General features: G+C 37.9%; 2 protein-coding genes across 9 annotated transcripts; both read left to right on the top strand.

Moving 5' to 3' along the window:
- Positions 1-754: 754 nt before the first annotated feature.
- Tudor-sn (tudor staphylococcus/micrococcal nuclease) lies at positions 755-10,274 on the top strand. Of its 4 annotated transcripts, none has more exons than XM_031921903.2 (10): positions 755-940; positions 1,649-1,770; positions 2,547-2,668; positions 2,751-2,890; positions 3,751-4,230; positions 4,378-4,861; positions 5,557-6,187; positions 6,622-7,074; positions 7,172-7,378; positions 7,482-10,274. In XM_031921903.2, the coding sequence occupies exons 2-10, from the start codon at positions 1,681-1,683 to the stop codon at positions 7,590-7,592; spliced, it is 2,718 nt and encodes a 905-aa protein (XP_031777763.1). In that variant the 5' UTR covers positions 755-940; positions 1,649-1,680; the 3' UTR covers positions 7,593-10,274. The 4 variants fall into 4 exon arrangements, with proteins under 4 accessions (XP_031777763.1, XP_008211060.1, NP_001153329.1 ...); XM_008212838.4 differs by lacking the exon at positions 755-940 and adding an exon at positions 1,083-1,474; NM_001159857.1 differs by lacking the exon at positions 755-940 and having other exon boundaries at positions 1,681-1,770; positions 7,482-8,508.
- Positions 10,275-10,475: 201 nt separating this feature from the next.
- On the top strand, positions 10,476-13,291 carry LOC100114923 (mediator of RNA polymerase II transcription subunit 27). 5 transcript variants are annotated; one of them, XR_004344948.1, is made up of 6 exons: positions 10,476-10,852; positions 11,623-11,892; positions 11,972-12,272; positions 12,362-12,540; positions 12,693-12,910; positions 13,012-13,291. XR_004344948.1 is itself a non-coding variant. In XM_031928831.2 (5 exons), exons 1-4 carry the CDS (start codon positions 10,680-10,682, stop codon positions 12,494-12,496), a joined length of 879 nt encoding a protein of 292 aa, XP_031784691.1. In that variant the 5' UTR covers positions 10,476-10,679; the 3' UTR covers positions 12,497-12,540; positions 12,693-13,291. The 5 variants fall into 5 exon arrangements, 3 of the variants coding, with proteins under 3 accessions (XP_031784691.1, XP_016841944.1, XP_032455988.1); XR_512629.4 differs by having other exon boundaries at positions 12,686-12,910; XM_031928831.2 differs by having other exon boundaries at positions 12,693-13,291.
- Positions 13,292-14,817: the final 1,526 nt, after the last annotated feature.

Below are 14,817 nucleotides of genomic sequence, written 5' to 3'. Positions count from 1 at the left end.
TGATCAACAATTTGTTTTTCTGACTTTTTAATTTACAAATAGTATAGATAAACGTATTTCTTCAAATAATGGGGAAAATCCACAAATTTTGTGAAATATGGACACTCGCTGCCGATTTTCGTATCGCTATATTGTTAGATATTTCAGAAAATACAAAACTTAAATATACATCTACACTTAGCTATATAAAACGCAATCGGCTTAAAATCCTATATCGATCAATGGTTACTAATTAATCTAATTAAAATTGGAGGCTTATTCGCGAACAACACAATTAAATAATTGAGAGCAGTAAAAACTGTCTTTAAAAGTCGATTAGCTAAGCGACGATAGTGCAGCATAGAACCGTAGAAGACAAATCGATTTCCCGAGCTCGACAAATGCTAGGAATTTTCCTGTATTTGAACGCAAAGCCCTTTCCGAACGAGGAATTTTAAGTACCTCATTAAACCGTCTTATACGGTCACGTGACTTCTGCCCCCGAAGTACAATTTTCTCTCTACTCTAGCTGTTCCCTTTTCGAATCCGATGCGCGCCGTTCGTAACTGTCACCTGACGGTCAGCGGAGTAAGCGACCCGAGCACATCCATCAGCTATAGTGCTATATATATAGAGAGCCCGCACTGCACAGTGCACAGGCATCAGCTGTACCCCCGCGCGCTACATCACTGTCCAGCAGCTACGTGGTTCCTAAAGGTCCGTTCACATTAGCCGGCATTCGAATCGTCGTCGGGGCAGATTGGAAACAATGCGACAAACAACCCTCTTCAAGCGCGATCACTTGGCGGAATCGGAGCCTCGATTTGCAGGGTTGCTGTCAAAACGACGCAAAAGACCGCTGCAGACGCGTAACTCAATCTCCTCATCTTAGCGCGCATATACCAATACCTTGCCGACGACCGCAAGAGATCGAACGACTCGTGCGCCGCAGATAAGACGGGTGAGTTTCGACGTGGTTTAACACTCGAACACACGGCCCAAGCCAATAGAGAGCGCGAGAGACAGAGCTGCGTGATACGTGGTCAAAAATATCTCCCCTCTCTGTCCGGCGGCTCGTGCTGGCAGCTGGCTGCTGGCGTGCTGACTGCTGAGGGAGAGAGACAGAGCGCTACTCGCGTACGTTCCCAACTCACCATCCAAACCGCGCCGCCAAGCAGTTTCGTCGGCGCTAGCGCAGACTCTCTCCTCTTTCGTGTCCCGTCGTCGCGGCGTTCGCCTCTCGTATAACGTGTCTCGTGTCGTCGTGTCTCGCCGCGGTACTTCAGTAGCCACCGTGAGAGTCTCGAAGCGAGCGTCAGCACAGCAGCAGCAGAAGCCCAGCACAGCCCATCACAGCAACAATATGTCACGCGACTCCTAGACACCATCCTCCAATTTTCCAACTGATAACTGCACGAACCGGATAAGTAAGCTAGGGTAGAGCGGAGCATCGCTACCTACGACCAGCAGCCGCAGCGGAGCATAATATATATAGGTATAGCATGTAGCGCGCAGGAAGTCATCATCGTCATCGCGCCCCCCTCGCGCTCTCTTCTTTCTCTCTCTCTCTCTCTCTCTCTCTCTCTCTCTCTCTCTCTCTCTCTTTCACACATACACTCGCTCACAGTCTCTCTTTCTCTCTTTGCCTACTCGCCGCCGCCGACTGCAGACCACGTTCACGTCCAACGCAGCAGCAGCAACATGAGCACGCCGAAGCAGCAACAGCAGCAGGAGCAGCAGCAGGCGGCCCAGGCGCCACCCCCCAAGCCCTGCTACGGCATCGTCAAGCAGGTCAGTACCCAGGCTCTGGCTAGCCTCGCTCGTATACCGCTATCCGCGAGTGTGCGCGACTCCTCGCGAACACGACGAATCTCGGCGAGCTCTCCCACCGCGGCACGCGCGCCGCGAGGAGGCGGAACCGCCACCGCAGCAGCTGGAAGCGTGCTCGCCGACGCAAACATATGGTCCTCGCTCGGGCTTCTCCGTCGCGGCATCTCCTTCTCGTCGGTGATACACCTACGACCTTTTCTCGATAACTCGTTCGGTCTTTGACGCGGCTCTTGCTCTGATGCAACCAATCGGTTGGAACGTCCTCGCCGGGAGCTCTCGGAACTCACTCGCTCACCGGGCATTACGTCAACAAGACCCTCGACCTTTTCTCGCTCCCGTGACCGCTCCGGCTTATAGAGCAGTTTTTCTGTCAAGATTTTGGATTTCGTTTTTGGAGCAGCAGCTGAGGCTACACGGATAGGTGCCACATGTCTGGCTGGCTCTTGGGTTTATCTCTCACAGTTCGTATATAGCACTCTTGATCTGGTTGACCGAGACTTGCCTTTTGCTCTTATCTATGATTGATTGCTGAATTTAAAGGCACTCTGGACAAACTCCAGCGGGCTAACAAATTTTTTCATTCATGAGTAAACATCTGTTGCACTCTGATGCACACTTCATGACAGGAGCACCTCTAAATTTGTGCTGGTGACACTGCAACTTTCAAGTGGTGCACATGCTTACCATAGAACTTTTATGTTTTATCCATTAACTCGTTGGAATCTGTTGTATTGTAGATCAACTCGGGAGATTCTATCACAATCCGAGGACAGCCCAAAGGAGGTCCTCCACCTGAGAAGACTCTGATTCTGTCCAATGTCATCGCTCCAAGATTGGGCCGCAGGCAGGTCAACCAAAAGTAATTATCATCAATGTGGCTTCTTTTTGCAATACATGTATTCAGCAGTAACCAATCTTATTATCTTACTTTGTTGCTTCAGAGATGAAACAAAGGACGAGCCATACGCATGGGAGGCTAGAGAATTCTTGAGAAAGAAGTTGATTGGACAAGAAGTCTGTTTTATTGAGGAAAAATCTAACAACAACAACAGAATCTATGGACGAGTGTGGCTTGGCAAAGGTAATCATTCTATTTTAAAACTTAAATCACAATTTATTTAGTGACCTTTAGAATAGTACCTCAAATAACTTTTTCACTTGAAGTAGAAAATATTCAACTTCACAATATGATTAGAATTATAGCTACTATTACATGCTTTCTATTTCCGACATTTAGATTTTTAACTTTTGCCAACTATTAATTATCAATATTAGAAATTCAACTCTGCAAAATGCATAGCTCAAAGCCTTATACAAAATGATGATTTAGTAAGAAGTTAGTTGAATGTCATTTATTTTAATGGCAAAACAGTTGTATTATTAAGCGAGCGAAACGTATTTTCTATGTTAAAATGCGCTGCAAATCGGTACAAGTACATAGGTGTACGTCCAAAACGTCAAAACATGACAGCTACCTAAACTTTGACAGATTAAAGCTACGAAAGCTCCGAACGAAACACGTGGCATCCACGTGGCAAACTCAAATCTCATGTATTTGTTTTGGACGCGTATCTTAGATTATTTCACAGAACCCTGAAATATATCATTTTCACTCTTATAAAGACTGTTTAGATACCGTGAATCATTCAATCGTAGTTTTTATCAATTATTGAGAACTATTTACTTACAATTAAAAACGTTTAATGTTTTTAGTGTAGAATATTTTTTTTATAAATCAGTTTTACTTCAATCTTGTAACTGCGTGCGCAATTATTTACTTAATAATAAACAAGGTTGAATAGCATTGCCCGTATTCAGTGTGGTTTTCGAAAATTTTTGATTTGGAATTGTATACAACTTATAGCTTAAATCAACTCCTGCTTAAATGAACAAACAATCAACAACAATCTATCAACAATGGAACAACCACTACCTTTTCAGATCAAACCGGACCAAATGTGACTGAGCTGCTAGTGTCTGAGGGTCTGGTGACCGTGAAGCGCGACACCCGCATCTCCTCGCCGGAGCTGACGAAGCTACAAGAGCTCGAAGACCAAGCTAAAAATGCTGGCAAGGGTAAATGGTCGTCCGAGGACAAGTCTCTGCATGTGCGCGATGTCAAGTACACCGTGGAGACCACCATGAGTCTAGTAGACAAGTACGGAGGCAAGCCTGTCAAAGCCGTGATTGAACATGTGAGGGACGGCTCGACGGTCAAGGCCCTGCTTTTGCCCGACTACTATCACATCACCTTGGCTATCTCGGGTATCCGCTGCCCTGGCTTTAAACAGGACGGAGCTGAGCCCTTCGCCGATCAGGCCAAGTACTTCGTTGAGTCGCGCCTTCTTCAGAGAGATGTCGAAGTTATTCTTGAGTCTGCCAACAATACCCAATTTGTCGGAAGCATCCTTCACCCGAAAGGTTTGTACTGTATTCTAATAATTACTCACAATTATTCATTATTTACAAATTTACAAACCTCATTTATTTTACCACATTGAATTTGAAAGCATACATTTTTGTCGTGTAACTTAAAAATAAATTATTTGGAATGTGTTACAATTACAGGAAATATCGCTGAGGCTCTGTTGAATGAAGGATTCGCTCGTTGCGTTGACTGGTCGATGAACCACGTGAAAAATGACAAGCATAAGCTTTACTTAGCCGAGAAAGCTGCAAAGGACAAGCGTCTGCACCTGTGGAAGGATTACGTGCCTGCGAAACCATCCGAGGAACTGACTGGCACTGTTGTCGAAATTGCTAGTGCCGACGCCATAATCGTGCGCATGGCCAACGGCGAGACAAAGAAGGTCTTCCTCAGCAGTATTAGGCCACCACCACGCGAAAAGCGTCCACTTGGCGAAGATGGAAAACCACCAGCGCGTGCCAAGGATTTCAGGCCACTCTATGATATCCCATGGATGTTTGAGGCCAGAGAATTCCTTAGGAAAAAGCTCATTGGTAAGCCGGTCAAGGTTGTCGTCGACTACGTCCAGCCTGCCAGGGATAACTATCCCGAAAAGACGTGCTGCACTGTGACCGTAGGAAAAGTGTAAGTACATCTTATCTTTTAGTATTGCTTTGGTTTCTTCAACAAAATTCAATCATTTCTTACAATGCAAGTTGACTATTCTCAATGCATTTGTTTATTCTATTTATGAGATCAATTTAAAAAAAGCCCTTTGAATAAATGAATGTTAGTTTTTTTTTAATGTAAAAGTAAAGTATTGCATATGTCAGCATTTCAAATTTGCGATTTTATTTACAACAAACAAACTTAATTTTTTATTCTTAAAAGTAGAATAATATTAATTATTCAATAACCAATGTTATTTGTATTTCAATATTACATATAGCATGTAAATTTTTCATTGTGTTAAATTATTACAGATTTAAAAGTACTTGATTGATGAAATGTGTAAAAGTTTTCCATTTTTTTAAATATTTAGGGATCAAAAGTAATTTGTTTTCAAACTTACATTTGTACAAGTAATTGTGGAATAGATAAATCTATCTTCAGTTTTCTGATTAATGAAACAAACAAACTTCTAAATCCAATAAACCACACTTTTTTTCTTTTGAATGTAATCCTAATTTCTAGAAATTTCAAGGGGGAACTTATGTTGATATGATTATCCCTTTTTAAAGTCATTAAGAGCAATTCGTTAAATAAATAATCTACACTACTGGAATTTTTGAAGACCAAAAAAATATTGGGCATAGCTAACGACAAAATTGTATCCATAGTAACATCGCCGAAGCTATGGTTTCAAAGGGCTTCGCAACTGTGGTCCGTTACCGCCAGAACGATGATCAGCGGTCGTCATTGTACAACGACCTGCTTGTCGCTGAATCGAAGGCTGAGAAGTCCGGCAATGGTCTGCACGCCAAGAAAGATGTACCGCTGCAGCGCATTCGCGACGTCTCGACAGACCCTGCTGCTGCCAAGTCACATCTGCAGTCGCTTAAGCGCGCCCGCGAGATGAAGGCCGTAGTAGAGTTCGTTACTAGCGGTTCAAGGCTCAAGCTCTTTGTACCTAAAGAGTATTGCCTGATTACCTTCCTGCTCGCTGGTGTCAAGTGCCCGCGTGCCGCCCGTATTACCCCCGGAACCGGTGGTATGGAGGCTGAGCCCTACGGCGAGGAAGCTCTCGCCTTCACCAGGAAATTCTGCTTCCAAAAGGACGTTGATGTCCAGGTTGAGAACATGGAATCTAAAGGCAGCGGATTCATCGGTTGGCTTTTCATCGACGGTGTCAACCTGTCGGTTGCTCTTGTTGAGGAGGGTCTTGCTGAGGTTTCCAACTTTATTGAGCAAGGAGAACACCTGAAGGCTCTTAAGGCTGCTGAGGAACGCGCCAAAGCGAAGAAAGCAGGCGTAAGTTTCATACCTATTCATATGTCTACGAAAAATTTTATGGAATAAATTATAAAATTTTACAACTAATTGAAAGAAATTCTGAAACAAATCAAAATCAATTCTACTTTTATAAAGAAACCTCTTTCAAAAAATTTTGTTCTTCTTTGTCTAAGAAGTTGATTAGTAGAATTTGTTGTTATTATAACATTTTCTATTACTTCTATTTTCCTATAGTTAATGCACCTATGCAAATTGTACATAATGTGTTTTTACATGAAAAGCTTGAAAAAATTACAGTTTTTGAAATAAAAAAATGTTTAATTTACAGCTTGCCTGTAACTAATCTCTGCAGTATTACAATACATTAAATTTTCGATCAATTTTTAATAACGAGAGTAATAATACTCTCTACTTATTTCAAAGTTTTTAATTCCTAACAATACTCTTTACAGATCTGGAAAGACCGTGTTGAGGTCGAAGTTGAGCCTGAAGAGAAACGCGAAGAGGAGCGTGCACCGGCTGAACGCAAGATTGACTACCAGGAAGTCGTTGTATCGGAGGTCACTGACGAGCTGCACGTTTACACGCAAAAAGTCGACCAAAAGGCCGCTCTTGAAAGTCTTTTGTCGCGTCTGCGTCAAGAGATTGATGCCAACCCACCTCTAGCTGGCGCCTACACGCCAAAGAAGGGCGACCTTGCCATTGCTAAGTTCACTGAGGATGACGAATGGTACCGTGTAAAGGTCGAAAAGGTCGCTGGTACTAACGTCTCCGTATTCTATATCGACTACGGAAACCGAGAGGTCATCACCTCAACGAGAGTTGCTGCAATGCCTGCTGGATTTGCCGGAGAAAAACCTTTTGCCACTGAAAATACGTTGGCCATCGTTGCTCTACCGAAGGACGTAAGTTTCAATAATTATAATTTAAAAATTATGAAAAAATCTTCGTTAACTTTTAATAGTTCATCACTAAAAATTGCGCATATGATATGTCTATTAGGAGGACGACAAGAAAGCTGCCATCCAGGCTTTCAGGGAGGACACCATAACTGGAAAACCGCTGCTGCTTAACATCGAATATAGGACTGCTGGAGTTCCAGCCATTACATTAGTTGATCCAACTAGCAAAGAAGATATCGTGAAAGCCCTGGTGGCTGACGGTTTCCTTATTTGCACTCAAGGAAGAGACCGTAAATTGAAAGATTTGGTAAGTATTGGAACTTTAACTCATCATCGTTATGAGGTGGATCAATATTCGTGGATTTTTCAAATTAAAGTTCATTTATAATTTAATATATTGTATTTTTTAGCGCGAGGAATACAGAAAAGCTGAAAAAGAAGCAAGAGACAACCACCGCAATATTTGGCAATACGGAGACATTACCGATGACGATGCCAAGGAATTCGGTGTTGGACGTTAAACTGTTCGTTAATACCTTAAAAAAACTTGGGGAGAAAGATGGTAGATGTGATGGGACAAATGCTAAGGTATCATTCTATTGGAGAGGCATAATAGACAGCATAATAAATACGTACGGCGACGATTTACTATGATAGACTTTTTAAAATTATGGAAGCGTAATAATAGGTGGTAATCTTCGAGCAGCGTATTCCATCGGTTATCATGTGAATCTATAGAAACGAATAGATCAGCGAAGAAATATGAATTGTACATAATAATTGAAAGAAAATAAGAAAAATGAATGATTTAATAACAGCAAGGGTTAAGATAGCATGCGAGTTTACTATCTATCCTTTATAAAACTCTTGTACCTTCCTACCCCCATGAGACTGTCTCATTGTAAAATGTATTTCTGTATATGCGATCGATTCTTGTTATTATTGTGCACGCAATTTGCGTTTATCCTTTGTTAAAGGAGCCCCTTTTACAGGTAGAAAAATCATGAAATCATCAATTTATTAATTTGTATAAATATGAAATATCACATTTTTTATAATTCCGTTGAGTAGAGGTGCAATTTGAATCAATGTCTCATTGCAAATAAACTTTTCCAAGTCTTATTGTGCATCAACAATATATTTCACTTTTTACAATCACGTGTATTTATTAAAGATTAAATACAGTGGCTGGAACAGCTGTTACTATAATGTAAGGAACAAAGTAATGCTGACTTCATTGTTTAAAATTCTATTTAACTCTATTGCCTTTCTAGTAATCTTTATAATTTTGTTAAAGAAATCGCTTTGAATAAAATTAATTGTTGCTTTTAAATTATAAAATTTTAAAAGCAATTAAACAAATGTACCTTTGTATTGGTAAAATTAACTTACGAGTTTCAATTTTTAGAATATTCTTTTAATAAAGAAAGAAAAAACTAAAATTTTTTAAAGAAAACTGATTGAATTTTTCCCGATCACTAATGCCAACTGTAAAGACGACACCAAATATTCAAAAAAAGAAAAAACGAATTATATCTAAAACTACGTATCTCACTGATATTCAGGGGGCTCGCTTGCGTATCTATATTTTCGTAGATTCATAAAATACATGTCATGCTTACGTTGTGAAAAATATGGGCTTATCTCTTAAAAATTTGAATTAAATTTCTTAAGAAATTGTATATGAACAACCTACTAACTGGTTGCTACTTGTAATCTTAAATCCACTTTAGTATTGTACAGATAATATGGCATAGATAACTGTAAGAAAGAAATTAGATTTCGACTGTCAAAATACATAGTGAACCTGTTGATAGGAAAATCCATTGAATTTCATAAAAAGAAACTTTAAAATAAAATCTCAAGTTGCATATGCTCAAGTGACTTATGAAATTCAGTGGAAACATTTTCCAATATGTACACACATTTGCATAGTATTAACTTTTACACATTTACAAGAAGCATACTCAATGGCATAGTGATACCAGAACTGATAAAAACTTCTTTTTCCATTGAAGCTAAAAAGTAAAGTTGAAAATAGATAGAGTTGTCTAAAGCGAAAAATGCATAAGAAAAATTTTATAGCAAGAACAGTCGTCATGTTGAGAAGGTAATGTGTGCTAGGGGCCCAAATACGAATTACTAGATATAACAATTACTTGCTCACGTTTTTGTGTTATACTTTTTTAAAATCATGTTAACTATACTTTTATTCTAGTTAAAGATGCAGTTAAACGTTTTATTCCATACATTTTCCTCTTTCAACTTAAATGCATGCATTTAAAGCATTTTCTATGTTGTAGCATATACTGTACTGCATATACGTCGGGCTGTTTTATCTATCAAATTATAAAAAAACTTACAAACAATAGATATCTTACAATAGATATCTAAAAGTACGAGACTTTATTTAACGAAATATTAAATTTATTTACATTCTGCATTTATGTTATTTAATTGAATGAATCAATTACCTTCAAAGTATTTATTTGGATAAATGATAACTTTTTTTATAGTTGACAAATACGTTATATTATTGTATTATATTCTATGGGCTGATTAAAATTAGACCTTAAACTTAATTATATTACAGCATCAAAGATTGAGGAATGCATAGTTACTGTGCACAATTAATGACAATTATATAATTGGTGGTTTAAATTTAACAAAAAATGCAGAATCTCAAGTACGCTTTGAAAAAATTCTTCAAAAGAAAAAAGTAAAATACTACTTATTAGTAGCACTAAACTGTATACGACCTTATACACAAAAGTAACTGAATGTATAAAAAATACATCGTGTTATCGCGTTATGGATGATTCACGAAATTTTGTAAAAACATTCGTGAACTAATATTGCCAGTAGCTGTAAAACACTGAATATAAACGTTGATGCGGGGTTGGATTATACTAATTGTTTCTCTAGATAAAAGTTACAATATTAATAACCAGGAACTGTTGCTACATTATATTCTACACATGCTTTTTTACGTTTAGCTATTGCTATTTCAATTTTTAGCAGTACGGAAAGCATAGCTTATATATACTCTCAAAATTCAATTGTGTCAAGATAAAAAAAAAAGAATAAATTAATGGTATGCTGAACATGAAATCTGGGTTGTAGAGGTCTACCACCAGTATACCAGTAAAGTAATCTGCAAGACATTATACGAAAATTGTTAAATAAATTGTTTTAAATCCAAATGTCTTCTGGGGTTTTTACATATTGTTTACAAATGTTTCATTTGCTTTTTTTTTAGAACTAACCCACATGTAAATTGATTACTTTATTAATTCAATTTAGTTGTTAGACATATGCTGTTTTTATGTGGTTATAAAATATAAATTGAACACTTCTTTACTCTAAATATCATATGAATGATAATATACCCATATATACATTTTTGAATTCCCCGGTAAAATTCAGCGCCCCCGCATAATTTGCGCATCCGACGCCGTTATATAGGTTATTATAGGTTAGACGATGGGTATATATATATATATATATATATATATATATATTTCAACGCGGCAAGTTTGAGGTTATGATTGTCCTATGATGCGACTATGATTGTAACATTTTTGGTGCAACAATAATAACAGAATATAATGGAGCAATTACAAACTGCTTTATCAGCTCTAAAAGTGCTTAGATCAAGTGTAGGCCAAGTTTTCTATTCTCTTGCTAATGGCATAAGAGCTGATCATGGAGAAGAAAACAAGGAGAACAAATATTTATTGGAACTTCAAGAACTTTTGACAACTGTTGGTACTAATTTAAGGTAGTTATTGTTGTTTAACTGTTTTTGTATTATACTGTAAACAAACTAAATATTACTGCTTTTGTATGCAAGCAATATATAAATGGTACTACAAAGATTTAAAAAAGAATGATGTATATAACCTATTATATTTAACTAAAAATTAATAAAAGAGTGCGTCTCCGCGGCCGATATCGCGTACGCGAAAAAAAATGTAGCGTACGCGAGAAAATTTTAGCGTACGCGAAAACCACAGACAATTTTCCGGAAAATTTTTCGCGTATGCTAGAATAGTATGTTATACCACAGGTGCCGAAAATTGCAATTAAAGTTTGCATTTTGAGGTTAGAGTGGTATAAATGAACTTTTTTTTTTTTTTTTTTTTGAGCAATTCTTTCGCGTACGCTAAAGTGCTCTACATTTCCTATATATAAAAGAAGCAACAGGAGTGACTTATGAAGGATGAATGGAACATCTCTATGTATAAGTACTCCGTTTGCTTCTTATAAGAAAATTTGGAGCACTTTAGCGTACGCGAAAGGTTGATTTTTCTAGCGTGCGCGAAATTTTCCCGGAAAATGTGTTAGTTGATTTCGCACACGCTACAAAGTTTTCGCGCACGTTAAATTACATTTCGCGTACGCGATATCGGCCGCGGAGACACACTCTTAATAAAAACATCAATGAAAATTAGATTGATTCAATTTTTCTCTAATTTTAAATAAAATTACAACTTTTTTTAAATCCTATGTTGATTTTACTTATTATATTTTATTATAATGTTATTGTAGGGATGTTGAACAAGCAGTAAATTCATTAAATCCACCCCCTGGCCCATTTAATTTGGGAAACACAGCATACCTTGCTCAAGAAACAACTCAAGATCGTCAGGCATTGTATGGTACTTTAGTAAATGTTTACAAATGGACAGATAAAGCCCACGAGTACAGTAATGTAGCTCATCAAATATTAAGTCAAAACTCTTTGAAACGTTCATCTATGAGCTCAAATCGAGCTAAAAGGAGTAGAGTACAAGCAGGAGCACATAACTCTCCCCCACAGTGAGTATTACCTAATGAGATATAAAGCAGATTTCAAATTATGTATGAAAACATGATATTAATTATGTTGCAATTACAGACAAGTAGATCAAGTTATGGCATCCTTTGATCGTCTTTATAGCGACATGTCTATTACCATTACGCGGCCATATACATCAAATGCAGTTATTCATGTTACGCTGGGACATGTCTTGAAGGCAATAATTGCATTTAAAGGCCTTATGATGGAAAGGGTCGTCATCAAAGGTTACAATGAGGAACTTGATCTATGGACAGAATCTCGCTATAAAGTTTTTCAAAGGGTCACTGATCATGCTCATGCAGCGATGCTTCATTTCTACAATCCCAACTTCCCAGAGCTAACTCTTAAATCATTTTTTGTAAGTTACATCTTTATGTTTTGTTTTGTACAAGCCCATTTATTAAATTTTTTAAATGGCTTAATAAACTATAAACTTTAATTTTACAGGCATGGTTTCATAGTTTTATTAGCTTATTTAATGATCCTTGTAAGCGATGTGGACTATACTTACACAGTGCTCTTCCACCAACGTGGCGAGATCCCAAGTCACTTGGTCCATACCACTTTGAGTGCAAGCCATAGAGTATAAAAAGAATTTTAAGACTCTAAAAATAAGGATTCATAGCGTAAGGTTTTTAAAATAATTGTAATTTTTGTAAAATAAGAATAATTCATGTTTAGAAGATTCTAAGAAAAAAAAACTCAATTAATTGATCTCAAAACAATGTTTTATCATTGAACCAAACATAAACAGTCTTTTTATCATGTAAGTTTACAGATAATTTAGATAAAAGGATTTCAAGGAAATTCTGTGACTGTCTGAAAAGAAAAACAATATTTTACAGTTATTTATCACTGTATCTTTATTCAATGAATAACAAAAATGATAATAGTATAAAGTTAAATGACAAGAAGAAATCGCTGAGCGTCGTTCAGACGGCGAACGATTGCTGGTTGGAAAAGTGCAACAGGATCCTCTACAATTCGCGGCGATCTGTGTGTAATTTTACTCGTATAGATCAATATAGAAATTCTCACCGATCTCTCGGTTTTTTCTTCTTCAATTTTTTAATAATTTTTATCTCTATTTTATTCAGTTGCTTTACTTCACACTGAACTGCCGCCGTGCGACAACAATTCATCGCCGTCATCGTCTTGTGAAAAAGAAAATCGTACGAATGAAAAGCAAAGTAGAACATAAACTTGGATTTTCGTCGGGTAAATGGAAAAAGTGCTAGATATACAAAATGTAAGTGTGGTATGAATTCCTTCGAGATTGTAACTTTGCATTTTTTGTGACTGGCGAGCTTCTTGCCTATAATATACCTTGTAATAAAAATACGCTTCGAGCCATCAGCTCTCGAGCGTTTGAGCGTCGATTCCGCAAAGTAATTTAGTCTCCAAGCCTCGCGTTGCATCTAATCCATTATTATACGCGTCCTGTATTTCCTCTGAATTTTTGTCGGGGTGATCGAATACTCATAGAAAAATAAAGTAGGAATGTAGGAACCGAATATCCGTCACGCATCTATCTCTCTTTTTTTAAGAAGCAAAGAATCCGCATTGCAAATACGGACGAAAAAGACGACCTGTCCCCGGCTGAAAGGTGAATACCTATGTGTGTTGTCAATTACAGTTGCCTTGAACGGTGTCGTATGTGCATGCGCGCGAGGAGTACATTTTTATTTCTCATATCAATCTATACAGAGGATGCTGGCGACGGGAAAAATCGATAATCGTCGGGACGTCCAGGGAACAACAACGCAGCGCTAAACACAATGGACAGTTTATAGGTACAGTATATGTATATATAACGAACGCAACCGTTATGCATGTATCTACAGTATATTCTGCGGACGGGGACACATAATATATCACAGCTATATATATATATATCTATATATTATGTGTGCCTCGTTGCCTCGTCGCAGAGATTGCCTTAGCTCCCCGCTCAATGTATAAGTGCTCAGAGAGCGGCGTGCGGCATTATTCGGGAATAATAATATCGTCGGTTCGCCGCGCCGATTCTGCCGTCGCGAAGCCACGACACGATCTCTGCAAGCCGATATACTCGCTCTCCTTGATCCTGCAGATACTCTCACAACGATCTTATGTAAAAAAACTCTGAGGACTTTCACTGTATATATTACTATAACAATGATGTCCTAACTCTTTTATAAACTATAGATATGTTATAAACCAATTTCTCTCGTTTCAATAATCTTCTCCGCATAAATCGTTGACATAATATATAATTAGTTTATATACGCGCATTATAATTCGATATTCTCTCGCAAACGAGATAACTTATTTTACATGAAAAACTTCTGCAAAGAGCTGCAACTGTATATAACAATAAACAATGAGTGAAAGGATATAATACTTATGATATAGATAATATCAAGAAATAAAGGATGGCAATCGAGACTCTGACTGAAGAGTCGATCGTCGGCCGCGCGACGGCAGATGCAGTGTTTGACGCGCGCGCGAACTAAAAGTCCGGTGCCGTTGCTCTCGAGGGGACGCAATGACTCGCAAACCTAATAAGAAACGCGCGTGAAAATCCTTTGAAACCTTATCGATAATACGAATTCGTAATCATACGCACTGTACATAATTGATTCTATCAAGTTTCCTTATTTGACCACTTGTTTATAAGTTTTTTTTTTCTTTAATTTTGCTTCTCTAGCAGCTGATGTCTTGCACGGTTAAATACACATCGAGGATCGATCGCTGCTACATATTATAGTTTCCTTTATCTGCTTCGAGCTCGCATTTTCCGTTATTTTATCATCGCCGTCGTCATCATCATTGTTGCTCATCACGAGTGTGTTTGTGAATAATATAGTAAAGTGTGTATATATATATATATATATATATATATATATATATATATATATATA

This window comes from Nasonia vitripennis, chromosome 1 (genome assembly GCF_009193385.2).
Source record: "Nasonia vitripennis strain AsymCx chromosome 1, Nvit_psr_1.1, whole genome shotgun sequence".
Lineage (NCBI taxonomy): Eukaryota > Metazoa > Arthropoda > Insecta > Hymenoptera > Pteromalidae > Nasonia > Nasonia vitripennis.
The sequence above is the reverse complement of the archived record's forward strand: the minus strand, read 5'-3'. Positions and strand labels throughout refer to the sequence as shown.

What these genes read in the sequence shown, in the direction of transcription:
- Tudor-sn (XM_031921903.2), top strand. Translation starts at nt 1,681, where the DNA reads ATGAGCACGCCGAAGCAGCAACAGCAGCAGGAGCAGCAGCAGGCGGCC. An exon ending in ACTGTGACCGTAGGAAAAGT is followed by an intron (nt 4,862 to 5,556) that starts GTAAGTACATCT and finishes TTGTATCCATAG; the next exon opens with TAACATCGCCGAAGCTATGG. An exon ending in CCAAAGCGAAGAAAGCAGGC is followed by an intron (nt 6,188 to 6,621) that starts GTAAGTTTCATA and finishes TACTCTTTACAG; the next exon opens with ATCTGGAAAGACCGTGTTGA.
- LOC100114923 (XM_031928831.2), top strand. Translation starts at nt 10,680, where the DNA reads ATGGAGCAATTACAAACTGCTTTATCAGCTCTAAAAGTGCTTAGATCA. An exon ending in ACTGTTGGTACTAATTTAAG is followed by an intron (nt 10,853 to 11,622) that starts GTAGTTATTGTT and finishes ATGTTATTGTAG; the next exon opens with GGATGTTGAACAAGCAGTAA. An exon ending in GCACATAACTCTCCCCCACA is followed by an intron (nt 11,893 to 11,971) that starts GTGAGTATTACC and finishes TTGCAATTACAG; the next exon opens with ACAAGTAGATCAAGTTATGG.